The sequence below is a fragment of the Chelonoidis abingdonii genome, chromosome 22 (assembly GCF_003597395.2).
Source record: "Chelonoidis abingdonii isolate Lonesome George chromosome 22, CheloAbing_2.0, whole genome shotgun sequence".
In the NCBI taxonomy this organism is placed as follows: Eukaryota; Metazoa; Chordata; order Testudines; family Testudinidae; genus Chelonoidis; species Chelonoidis abingdonii.
Window position 1 is genome coordinate 1000876 of NC_133790.1, and position 13835 is coordinate 1014710.

At 42.2% G+C, this 13835-nt stretch overlaps 1 protein-coding gene across 2 annotated transcripts in view; it reads left to right on the forward strand.

Annotated features, from left to right (window-relative positions):
• The window catches only part of PITPNB (phosphatidylinositol transfer protein beta), a 76577-nt gene extending 67120 nt beyond the window's left edge, over nucleotides 1-9457 (forward strand). The window contains exons 10-12 of one of the 2 annotated variants that reach the window (XM_032769855.1): nucleotides 3368-3490; nucleotides 7945-8030; nucleotides 8960-9457. In XM_032769855.1, coding sequence (XP_032625746.1) covers nucleotides 3368-3490; nucleotides 7945-7992 — 171 coding nt within the window. In that variant the 3' untranslated portion in view covers nucleotides 7993-8030; nucleotides 8960-9457. The remainder of the gene's footprint in view (nucleotides 1-3367; nucleotides 3491-7944; nucleotides 8031-8959) is intronic. The other variant, XM_032769854.2, reaches the window with a different exon arrangement.
• Nucleotides 9458-13835: the final 4378 nt, after the last annotated feature.

Here is a 13835-nt window from a genome sequence, read left to right on the forward strand (position 1 = left end):
TTCCTTGTGAAAAATTGGCCATATGCACAGTTGGAAATGACAACACAAGTGTTAAAGAAGGCTGGGAAGACCTAAAACAGACCATCCATGAGGTTTGCGAGGAATCCATTGGTCTTGCTACCCCTGTCATCAGGACTGATTTGACAACAACATTGAGATTACAACTGTTTTGAAGCAGAAGAGAGAGAGAGCTTTCTGCAAGTGGCAAAGCCAACCACTATCCAATCAGAAGCAGAGCTCTTCCATCTACTCAAAGCTGAAGTTTAAAGGAGGATCCGAGAAATCAAAAACAAATAGTGGGGAGGAAAAGCAAAGCAAAAGAAATCCAAACGTTTACTGACAGACATAATATGCAGAGCTTTTTTTGAGACACACAAACCCTGTACGAACCAAGCTCATATGGCCTCACACCTCTGAGATACAAAGATGGTAGTGCCCTTCTTAAAGATAATGAATCCATCAAAGAGCACTGGAAGGAACATGACCAAAAGCTTCTAAATCGAGAATCAACTGCGATGACACCATTGACTCCATCCTTCAGCACCCACTCTGGGAAACTCTTGCCAACCCACCAACACCTGAGTAGGTCTGCAAAGCAATTAAACAAATTAAGAACAATAAAGCACCAGGCCCTGATGGCAAACCAGCTGAAGTACTGAAAGTGGGGGAAGAAACACTGACTAACAAGCTTCACTTGCTGCTCCTCAAAATCTGGTGCATCAAAGAAATCCCTGGTGACTTTGTAATGCGAATATAGTCACCATTTTCAAAAAGGGAGACGGCTGACTGTGGCAGCTATAGAGGCATTGCCCTCCTCTCCATTGCTGGGAAGATTCTTGCTAGAATCTTACTTAATCGCCTGCTCCCTCTTGCAAAGGAAGTACTTCCAGAGTCCCGTGTGGCTTCAGGCCATTATGAGGTAAAACAGACATGATTTTCGCAGCCAGGCAGATCCAGGAAAAATGTCAAGAACCACACCAGGAACTGTATATGGCCTTTATTGATCTGACCAAAGCCTTTGACTCTGTCAGCCGTGAGACTCTATGGAAAATCATGCCAAAGTTTGGCTGCCCAAGCAAATTTATCATTGTAAGATTTCTCCATGACTAGATGACTGCCTCCATCCTGTGTAGTGGCTCTACCTCTGAGCCCTTTGTCATCCGACCTGGCACCCACCCTTCTCTTCATTTTCTTAACAGCCATGAAAACATTAATCCAAGACCGTCTATCCCAGGGCATTGGTATCGTATGTCGAATTGACAGCAACCTGTTCAACCTCCCTCATCTCCGTGCCAGAATTAAAGTAATATCAGCAACGATAACCAAACTTCAGTACACAGATGATTGTGCTGTAATTGCGCACTCCGAGAATCTTTAAACAGCCCTTAATTACTTCTCTGAAGCTTACAAAAGCCTATGGCGAACTCTGAACATCGGCAAAACAAAAGTTCTCAACCAGCCAGTCCCCGGTCAATCATCAGATCCAGCAAGGAAGATCTATAGCAACAAAGAACTGGAAAACATAGAATACTGTGCCTATCTTGACAGCCATCTCTCACACAGGGCAGATATAGACGTCAAGATTCAGCACAGAATTCGCTGTGCCAGCCTTGCATTTGGCAGACTGTCTTGTCAGGTGTTAAACAATCGCAACATTGAAACACATACTAGACTTTTAGTTTATAAAGCGGTTGTAATCCCAAATCTCCTCTACGGCTGTGAGACTTGGATGACGTACAGAAAACACCTGAAAAACCTTGAACACCAGGATTTTCCTCAGAAGATCCTCAACATAAAGTAGGAGGATCATCACACTAATATCAGTGTCCTCAGAGAGGCCAACATCTTCAGTGTTGAGGCCCTGATTGTCCAGCACCAGCTGAGGTGGAGCGGGCACTGTGTGCGCATGTCTGATGTACGCTTACCAAAACTGCTGTACCCCCAGCTCACCAAAGGAGAAGGGAAATAGGGAGGCCAAAAGAAACACTTTAAAGACACCTTCAAGATAAACATCGAGAGATGACATCGACACCACACACTGGGAGACAGCAGCCCAGGATAGGGATAACTGGCGAAGACTTGACAGAGGGAACATCCATTTTTGAGGAAAATTGCCTTGCCTTGGTTGCAGGAAGACTCCAGAAAAGAAAGGAAAGACAACCGTCATGCAGCAATCACAGCCCAACCCTGTCTTCCAACACCACCTGCACTGTCTGCTAACGAGCCTGTGGCTTAAGAATCAGACTCCTCAGTCACCAAAGGACCTGTGAAAAATAAAATCTATGAAAGAGATCATCCTTGACTTTGAGGGATCACAGACAACTAGTTTTGTCACGCTTTGCACTGTTTACTTCCTCTTGTTATCTGAAGCTGTTCTGAGTGAATTCTGGGAAAGCAGCGTGCATTGAGATCATAGCACTAATCTACGGCTTTCTTGCCTGTAGGGTATGACCAGCATATGAGTTTGTATCATTGATATGAGAACGCTATCTTTATTTTTCAACTTGAAAGCTCTCTCAGCACTACAAACTGTACAGGAATTGCTACAGCCACTTTTGAATTAGACAATTACAGCTCTTTAACAGAGCAATCCTACACATGGGTTAGGACTGGCAGAAATACAATATCCAAAGGAAATCTCCAGGTACTTTAAATATAGCAGACAGATGGAAATACCCAAACTGGAACTGGTCAGAACATAAAGGCTAACCCCTTTAACTCCTAAATTAAGGATTCCTTGGCACCTTGTGTTTGACTTACATGTGCACGGGTATGTCTCTTAAAAAAGATGCCCTTTGCAGCAGCCAATTGTTCCGTGCACCATATCGGGACATAATTCAGTTCTAATACGAGGGGCACAGAGAGGATGCTGGGAGTGTAAGTGTGCCACCAACTGAATTCCAAGTGCCATTTTTTTCTTCACCTCATTTTTCCACAGATGTTTTTATTACTGAGCTTGTGCAGTAGCTGTGGGGTTTTTTAAAAGTGGATTCTATCCTTAATGTAGCTCATGCATTAATGTTCCCGGTGTGGTATGTATATTCTGTCTAGGATCAGATTCAGTGGAGTAAATGTATTTTGGAGAATGCATCCACAACCTTTACAGGTAACAAAATTGCCAAATGTTTTTTCTAGGAAAAAATTATTACAAAGTGCATTTCATTTTCCTTGTTGAGAGGCAGAGAAGAGATGTAAAATCTTTTTAACTTAAACCCAAGAGTCTGGGGAGGCTGGATAGTGCCATTGTGAAATAAAGAGCATGAGACTATATAGCTATAACATCCTTTAGAATTTAACTCAGTTCTCCTTTGGACATTTATTGATAAATCATAAGCATATTTTCTAATGCTGCTTTGTCTCCTTAAAGCAAGAAAAGAGGATATTTACCAACTTCCATCGCCAGCTGTTTTGTTGGATTGACAAGTGGATTGATCTGACTATGGAAGACATCAGGAGAATGGAGGATGAAACCCAACGAGAGCTGGAAGCGGTAAGAATGTTTTGAAGCTGTTTATAAATGTACACTCTATGGTAGTTGGGGCTGTGTAAGAATCGGAGGCTACATAAATTGCTTGTGTCCTTCCTGCCAACTCTGTGTGCTATGGGATAACGCTGATAAATGCTATGCTCTACACTGGATCTCCTCCACAGAGCCATGCTCGTGGAGCTTCTGCATACCATGCTGCAAAGAGCCAGGAGTTATTGAAATGTAAATGCTTCTGGTAAGTATCCCATGTCTTGAATGCCTGCACTGAGCATCTCTTTCCACTTGTATTATATATCTAGTGCACGCAATCCCACAGCTCCCTTTTCACCACTTGTCAGTTGGACCTTGGAGCTGTCACCTCACTTCCGCATCGTAAGTGTCTTGTTTTTGTTTAGTTTTCAAGTTGTAATTAGTTGATTATTTTCCCCTTCAAACATGTCTTGAAGTGAGTGTGTATGTCACATGAGGACAGTTGGACTTGTCTTGATGAGCGTGATAGACATTGAGAAACTCATTTCTGAAAAAAATCTGTCAGAGAATTAACAAGCACTTGGTGTTGCCTCCTTCCGTGTCTTAGAGGCTATGAATGTTCATAGTCTGACCTGTCTGTATGGTCCCAGAGGTATCTGAAAGGAAGCTCATCCTTCAAGCAGTTTTCTCCCTTTTCTCTCAGATGCTGAGGAACTAGCTAGGAAAGGATCTTTCTGCTGCAAAGTCATTGTTCAGGCTGTGGTTGTCCCACTATGAGCATTTCTCTGTGAATTCTGAGCCTCACTCTGATTTTTTTAGCATCTGCCAAAGCTACCGTTTGAACTTTGTAAGGTGCTTGGTGACCACCTTATTGCCCAACACCCATTTGGATTGCAGTCTCGCCTAGCACTCTGGTTCTGCTCAAATATGCAGAGTAATGAGCTGTGAGACTTCAACGCATGCGGGCTGTCAGAGACCTGAAGTAGTTTGGCTTTCTTGCCACAGACCCAGTATAGCTATTAATATCAGTTCTTCTCCAATACAAACTGTTGCTCAGGTCAAGCAGACCTGCTTTGCTATTGATATGCATGCTACCTCTGACTTCCCCCATCCCCAGAGCTACTCTGGGCATGTCTGGCTAGATCAGCCTTATACACTGCTGATTGAATTGTGGGGAAATGTTTTTGAGGAGGAATAGAGATGCTTCTGCTCATCCCCATGAACATGAGCCCAACAAACCTTCCTAACCTGGGAGTTTGGACTGGCTCTGCTCTGGAGGCTGGAGAGATCGTAGGAATCTGTCTTTTAGCACAGGAGTCCCTGAGATCAGCTTTGATCAGTTCTTAGTGAAAGGCCAGATATCCTTCACTCTGCTCACTCTTACGAGACACTTGATTCTTGGACCATTGGATGGGCACACAGTCTTCTATGCCTTAGCCATATGGAATGCCAAGTACAGTACGTGACCACCTGATGCTGAGAAATCTGAATGTGTCAAAATATTCTCTCTCTCTTTTGGATAAACTACATATCATTGGTTTTAAAATGGCCAATTACATTGCCCCAATTGACTGAGGGTTTTCAGATCACAGAACTGGGTATTGTCTTGATTACCTTTAGTAGTTAAATGCTTGCTGTATTCCTGAGCCGTCTTAGATGCCTGATCTTCCTTTAAGAGTTAGCACTAGTATAATACAGGATGACTGGAATTTCCTGTAGATGGCAACAAACCTAACCACCTTAAGGACAAAATATGGAGAGACTGTCAGACAGTCAAGGCCAGAGGCAGTTTCCAAAGGCCACATGCTTAATATTTATACTGCTTACTGTATTTTTCACTCCATTCATCTGATGAAGTGGGTTTTTAGTCCACGAAAGCTTATGCCCAAATAAATCTGTTAGTCTCTAAGGCGCCACAAGGACTCCTCGTTATGGCCAACAATTGCTCTCAATAATAAGCTTTTTTTTCAATCAGGATGGCTCAGAAGCATTATGTATGGTTACTCAGACAATGTTCAGCTGTGTATTTGCAATATGAGAGAACTGTTTTGCCTTTGAGGGGCAAAATGCCCCATTTACTGACCCTGTAGAGGGAGTGGGTGGAAGAAATGTATTTGTCTGTTTACTCTGGTTCTAAATGCCGTCCCATATTTCCTAACTTTTAAGCCAAGGGAAAATAAATTGGCTGGCTGTTTTATCAACACAGCTGGATGTGAAATGTCCTTCCTGTTCAAGTAAGGCAGAAGAAGGGGTTACTTTGGCAGATCCCAGAAACACTTTTTGGAATAAGATGGATATCTCCCTCTCCATAGGAACACTTCTGCCTAGATGCCAATATGAAAGTGGATGCTTGTTACGGTGGGACATCTCTACATTAATTATTTCCAAAAGAAACCATTTCTGAATTTCCCCTTGTACTCCCACTTTATCCCAGACTGATGAGTTTGGGAAACTGTTTCATCAGTAGGGATCTGTGAAAGAGAGAGAGTGGTTTCCTGTCTTTAAGGAGTTCATCAGAAGGGTTGTCTTTTATTTTATTTTTTTTTAACAACCTCAGTTCCTGATTTGGTATAGGCCAGACATCATCCAGTTTCTCTGGGAAAGAGGGAAATATAGTCTGAGGTGTGCACACCGCAGGTATGTGTAGGACAAGCCTCAGAGATCATGGAAAACTTCCCTAAACCTTCCCCTTGTTGTGTCTGCATGGACTGTAGATGCTTGTCTTTGTGGAAGAGGTTACCTGTTGGTAGATCTCATAGGTGAGTAACCGCTTTTTTGACTTTGCAAAAGTGATCTCAAAGATCAAATGTTCAGATTCACAAATATTTTGCATAAATAGAATGTGTTCCCTGATCTTTTACTTCCAGAAGTACATGCTAGTTTGTGAAGATTTTCCTCTAACTGGGAATAAAAGAACATGGTCTAAAGAGAAATTACCAGTAATTTCTCTGTTTGTGTTCACTTACATGCTGTCACTCTACTAGCAAGTACTTCAATCCCTAAAATATTTGCTGTACATTAGCTCTTATCTGCCATACTGAAGTTAAACCTGGTTTTCTTGTTTTCAGGATATAACTTTTAACCTAGTCTTTTTTTAAGGATTGTGTCTGTCCTGGAAACTGGCTTTTACTTCCCCCTTCATTCTTTACAGAATAAAACAGATGGTTTTGTGTCTCTGGATTTAGTAGATTTAAGGCTCCTCACGATAACTTATTACATCACTTTTTTTCAAATGTGTACTCTGGTGACTGTTTAAAAAACATGTGGTCTTGTAGCTGGAATATCTTATTGTGAGCCACATAAAACGGGTTGGCTCCTGCTGTTTTAAATACTCTTACCGCTCTTTCTTTACTAACACAATAGAGATCTGCAGGCACCTACAAAACACATTCCAAGAAGATTTTTTTGATGGGGGTATCCTCTTGAGGGGCAATAACCTAATGGTAGAGTGTAACCACGCATTGGGTCACCCATGATATAAGTTGACCATTCCTTTTAATTTTATCCCAAAAGAATTTCTGCTCTCCACATGCCACATTTAACTAGCCACTTGCTGAAATATTGTGGCAAATGGTAGTTCTCACTAAATCTCAAATACTTCATTATGGGCTTGAACACCAGAGAGAAGGGTGCTCAGTGATGAGATGCTCAGCATGATAGGAATGTCCTTGCACTTCCAGCCCTGAGCAGTATTCAGCCTCCCTGGTGATACAGTCCAGGAGCTCACTGGTGTCTGCAGTTTTATGTTGTTACAAAGAAACAATTGCAGGAAACAGCCCAGAGTCTAATTGGGTTGACAGTTTTGCATTTTCTTGTGTTGCTTTCTGTTGCTATTTGCTTTCTTTAAAATCTTTTACTTTTCTTTACTTCATTAGATTCTCTGCTGGATTTTCTTAGTTCTCCAGTTCCTCATCTGGTTCTATTTTCATTTTGTCAGTTTTTGTTTCCTTTACTATCCATTGTTTGCTGCTTCCTGGATGCCTATTCTCATCCCTCTTCAGTGGGTTTCTAGTCTCTTCTCACATCCTGTTCGCAATTTTTCTTCACTTACCTCTATTTTGCTCTTCTGTACAATTGCTCTCCTTATGTGATCTGACTCTGTGGACACCCAGAGCACTTCTGCCATATTAAACCCTCTCCATCAGCTGACTACTGGACAGTGTGGATCCTAATCAGAGCATAAGAAGGAAGCAGCTTGAAACTGCCAAGACTGTGCTCCCTCAGCCCTGAGAAAGAGGAGAAGTGCTGTATGCTTCAGGCAGTTTGGTATAGGCTTCAGATGGCCCTTAAGAACTGAGAGGCTGCCTCCCTTTACAGCAGCTGTATATTGCTCACTCTGACTTTCCTGTCCTACAGAGTGCCCCTTCCACCTAGCCTCCTCACACCTTCAGCTGGACATGGGACTGGCTCTGAGCCATTTAGTTCTCTCCTAATAACCTCATGACAGGTTCTTTATTTGATAGCTTACAGTTCTATTTTACATTTAGATGCGTAAGAAGGGTTCCGTTCGAGGCACAGTGGCTGCTGACGTCTAGAGGAATCCTCTGTAGAGTCAGAGGCAAAATCAAGCTGTGTAAGTGAATTCCTGGGAGAAAAAGGAGGAATCCTTTCTGGTGATGGGCGTTACTGGCGGAACAACTATTCTAAAGCAGTGCAGCCAGATTCCTTTCTTGGGACTGAACCCCTGCTGCTCCCCTTGCTTTGACAAAATCAACAGCAGGACAACAGCCCCATGGCTAGGATTCATTTGAGACCTTCAGCATGCTTTTAGCGTCATGATGGGCTCTGGGCACATGCTCAGTTCAGTCAGTAGGATGCTATAATTGTGGCACAGGCTAGCTATCACATCATACTTTATGCTTGTCTGATGCAGAAGCTCAAAGTGCAGGCTCTACAGTTTGTCTTCTGACGTGTGCTTTGGCTTCAGGACACTTAGGCTCCAAAGCCTGCAAGAGGCTTCCTGGACAAAGTGACATTTTGCTGCTGTATCAGACCCTCTTTGTGGTTAAAGAAAATATAACTGCATTGAGAAAAATGGTACAGTCGAAATGGGTGTGTGGAGGGGACACCAATTTATTTCCCAGTTCAAGAAAAAAAAATTCCCTAAAATTCTAGTGCCAGGAACTAATTTCCTCGGAAGTCTAAACCTTTATATTCACACCCAGTACCTTTTAATGTTCATATTTCCTGCTCTGAGCATTTTCTCACATGCCTTTAATGGTGGATCCTGTATCTGCAGCTAACTTCAAATCCCAGCGATCCAGCATATGGGAGTGCTTTTTGATGTCTGAGTTGCTGTTCTAATCACAAGACTGATAGCCAATCTAAAAGAGTCCCTAGAAAACTTGAACTGATGCAGTATGATCCAACTCAATGCTGGTGAATGTTTGACTGCGCTGCACTAACTATTTTTCTTAGAGAATTAGTAAAATCTGCATTTTGAGTGTTTAATTTTACTTGAGTAACTGTTAGCACTTATTGCATCTTTTGTTTTTTCTGCAGCTACGTAATCAAGGCCAAGTGAGAGGAACAAGTGCTGCCAATGATGAATGATGGTGGATCTGACCTGTCACTTGCAGTGTTGATACACAGATGTGTGTGTGGATGCATGATTATCTGTATATAATTATATATACATACACACATACTGAGGGCTGTTACAGTTTCTCCAGGGTACTATACCCATCTTCAGCAAAGATACAAAGAAAACTGCTTTCATTATAAATATCTGAAGCAAATACAAATTGACTGAGTAGTGTCATTTAAAGGATAAATTGACTGCAGAATTATGCTAACTGGTATGTTTCCTGAATGTCAGTACTGGACCAATTTATTCTGCTCTTGAATCACTCTGCTATAATTTGCCTATCTCATTATAAGCCAACAAATTCAGATAAAGTAATTTTAAATTTTGTGTTTTCCCTATGTGATTTTGGAATAGGAACTATGAATGTATTTATACCTATTTATTTCTGGATTGTCATCTAAGTCAAATCAGAAGATTTTTTTTCTATTTGTGAGAATTGGAAGACTTTTGCTGTTGAATGAGGAATACAATAATGGCCCAACTTTTACTCATCTTGCTGAAAGAAATCACCTGTTTTATTGGAGTTTTGTACATTGAAATTCAAATGTTTTCTTCATTAAAAATTGGCAAAATTAAGGAAGAAGGCTTGTGATTTATAACAGTTTGAACTGAACAATTTTCCAGGAGGCTTTCAGGCAAAATAACTGACAATACCGGTATTGAGCCTTTAAAGTATCTTTTACAGATCCAGACTAACACGGCTACCCCTCTGATACTTTTAGGCCTGTGTAGTTTAATTGAATTCCCTAGAATAACATTTATTTCTGAAATCATTTTTTTTCAAAGTTTTCGTTTGGAAACTATGCAAATGGTCTCAATTTCACACAGATTGCGCAATGGAATATAACGGTGACTTTTAGCTCTTTTCATGTTGAAAATTCACTTTTAAAAAAGATGTTCACTTTCAGATATGATGAAAGTTTAAATTGTAGCATCTGATGCTTCTCTGATTTATTAGAAGTAGACATAAAAGGAAAGATGGTATAATAAAGGCCTTCTTTAGATAGTTCTCAAATAGTAAGTTGTTATGATTTTTTTAAAGAAAAATATTCCAATTGAAGCATATCATAGATTTATTATCAAAATGCTTGTTAAATCAGGAACAACTTATTTTAGGACCACTAGTTAGGTAAGGTTTCCTCCCAGAAGTCTCTGTAGGGTGAGGTTTGCTGAAGGATCTCTGTCTAGTTTTTCAACCCCACACCAGACACTTGGGAATAGTTGCTTATTTAATTAGCTGATAGCGAGAGTGATTCATCTTCCTTTACAGTCAGTGGCGAAACTTTCATTGACTTCAAGGGGAGCAGATCAGGCTTTGAATATGACTAGCCCACCTAGTCCATCACCTGCAATGACGGTCAGACAAGTGGACATGGATTTTTTTGTATGTCTGTAGGGTATTATTGCCTCACTATCTTCCATGCTACAAGGTCAGTCTTCGGTTAGTCCTTTCTCACCTAGCAATGAAAATAGATGTCTATTCTCTGTACCAGCAGAAGATTGGTTTTGTAAAAACTTTTAAACCACGTTTATACAACTTGCTACAAGGAGGGTTTTTGCAAATTTGTGAAACTAAGGGCTCAATTCTCTTTTCAGTGCAGGAATGTAACTCCTACTCTCACCAATGGAAGCCGGAATACATTCCAAGGAGGGAAAGAACCCTATCATTTTCATGGTTTTTTGGACTAGCTATGAAAATTTGAGGGAACTTTGTAGTGAATGTAAGTGTTTAGTTTACTTTGGCAGTCTCTGATGTGAACTACAGTAAAACAGTCAATGAAATGTAATTAAATAAATTTGATCATAAAATACCCTTTGTGTTGTGTCTTGGGTATCATCAATGTCACTTTGTGGATTTCTCATATTGCCATTTTAATTCTCTCGATCCGTGGAAACTCTGTATGAGATGGTTAAAAATCTGATGCTCTTCAGTCATTTAAGCTGAAAAAGAAAAAAAAAAAAAAATTCAAATACCAATGGAAAGCCTTGAAATACTTGGAATCCAAACTGAGTAATATAAATATTTAGGTGAAATCTTATTGATAGTTGTGGAGTGTACTGTTCAACTGATTGTGTTGCTGCAGTGCTGTATTGTGTTTTCTGTTGATAACTGATCTTTTTTTGGTGTTCACCTTAGGAATTATTTGTCTGGAAACAGTGGCACAGTCTGCAGTAGAATATGAGCTGTGTGTTTGAATCTTGATGTTCAACATTGTTTCCTCCATCTCCCCAAGGAACCCCTCAAAGTAACTAGAACAATTTGGTCACTGATGTGGACAGGGCCGAAATTTCTTCAGCCTCAGTACAGAAAGCATGATCATCCCCCTCCTAGCAGTTTAGTCATGCTTTCTGCAAGTTATTGCAGTAGTATTCAAAGATCCACTGAGGATCCTATAGTGCTAAGCATTTGTGCAGATGCAAAGGAAGATAGCGTCCATGCCCGGAAGAGCTTATGCTTTTGTTGCATTTTGTTTCAAATGACATTTTAATGGGCAATACTTGGCAGGTTCCTGTGGGCATGCTAGCAGGAGTGACTGTCCAGGAGGGATTTCAAGGAAAAGGGTAGCGACTTCCCCAAGTTCAGGCAGAATGTTCCACATGCAAGGAGTGGCATGGAGTAAATGAACATGCTTTGGAAGACGCAGACGAGTAGATAGCTGAGGCTGACATTGATTGTTGTTTCTCTCTCATATCAAACTGTCAAATTATAGCTATGCAGGGCTGGGGGAAGCAGCCCTACTCCTGCATCAGACACAGCATTAATGGAGGCCTGGGTTGGTTTGGTTTTGCAAAAACTCTTCCAAGACTAATACCCCATCAGGACTGGCATGGGAATATGGCTACACAGGGATAAAAAAAACCTGCTGCTGGCCCAGGTCAGCTGACTCAGGCTCATGGTGCTTGCGCTCTGGGGCTGAAAAATCACTGTGTAGACATTCAGGTTTGGGCTGCAAGGGTGGAGGGTCCCAGAATTCAGGCTCTAGCCTGAGCCCAAATATCTACACAGTGACTCTTAGCCCCATGAGCCTGTCAGCTGACACAGACCAGCTGCAGCATTGCCATGGTTCTTTTATTCCCATGTAGACATATCCTTGAAGTCCATCTAAAGCATGCAGTAGAAGGTAGCCAGTTCATGCTAAGGACAGTGCACTGTATTTCCACATCTTTTGACCTGTGGCTGCTAGCAGTGTTCTAGCGAATTCTGTGCTAATACATGACACCAAAAATATTGTGGAGGCAGGAAAGCATAACCACTGTGGTCATGGTAATAGCAGTGTGCTCAGAGGAGCTGCTAATTCACATGGGTTTTAAGTCAGGGATAGTCATGAGAATATTCCAATGCGTGTTGCAGTGCCTGTCATGGGGCAGTAGTGTTGTGAGGTGATATGCCGGCTGACAAAGTTGACCATGACTTTTTATTTCTAGAACATGCTTGTTTAGAATTGGAAGTGTATGCATAAAGACTGAAATAATACAGACTAATCAGCTCCCTGCCCTGCTCTGACAGACACCTCAGTAAGTGGATGAGCCTTTGACCGTGCCACGTAGGGCAGCTCTGGGCTCTGCTAGCCCAAAGGGAAATCAAATTCTAGCGCTAATGACCTTTGTCCTCTGAACTCTGCGACTGTTGTTTAAATCTAGGGCTATTGGATTGGGCATTTTGGTGAGTGTCTGCTGCTGCAAAATTGTGAGGGAGGTGGTGTGTCAGGTAGATTGAACTCAAACTAGGCAAGTCTTGTATAGATTAATCAGCAGCTTCAGCTTGCACTGGGGAAGTAACAGAAAGCCAGTAGAACCTTTGGCCTACTGCAGGGATTGGCAACCTTTGGCACTTGGCCCGTCAGGAAAATCCACTGGTGGGCTGGGATGGTTTGTTACCTGCAGCATCCACAGGTTCGGCCAATTGTAGTTCCCATTGGCGGTGGTTTGCCGTTCCACGCCAATGGGGGCTGCAGGAAGCGGCAGCCAGCACATCCCTCGTCCCACACAGTTTCCCACCACCCCCATTGACTTGAAATGGTGAACCATGGCCAGTGGGAGCTGCGATCAGCCGAACCTGCGGACGCTATAGGTAAACAAACTGTCCCAGCCCGACAGCGGATTTCCCTGATGGGCCGCGTGCCAAAGGTTGCTGATCCCTGGCCTAGTGATTGTTAAATTTACACTGTGGGTGGTGCTGTTCAACAGGTGTCGGCTATGTTCTGTGCTAGGTGGAGGCCGAGTTATCTCCAGGAAAAGCCTCACATAGTAGGTATAGAAGGAAGTGACAATGGGTGACGTTGGCCAGACCTGCATTGGCAAGTTGAACACAATCCTCTAAATGCAGGTGGGAATAGGTGTTTAGGACGCAAAGAGCTGTCATGCCCAGAAACTCCGCCTGATGGGTGAACCTCTGTACCCATGATGTGAGCAGCATGTACTATTTAAACAGGCAGGTACTACCCCCTGTTTCCCTCTCAATCTTTCATGTTGCCTGCCATGGGCACCTCAGCCTTGCCTGGACTGAGCATCATCTTGCTTTGATCCAAGCCCAGTCTCCACCTGGTCAGAGTCCAATCAAAGAACCCTGTGTAGTGAGAAATACTCAACTCTGCTTCAGGATGAAGGCAGCTTGGCTTCAAGACTGTTCCCAGCAGAGCACATCCATGGGTTTGAGACTTTGTGGGCAATATGGTGGAGGAAAGTCTCCATCTTCGGCCAAGTTCAGGCTCCCAATATTGTGAGAGACAATGCGTTAGACTCTGAGCACATTTTAAATTCTACCTTGTATGCAGGGTCTGTAGAGATGCT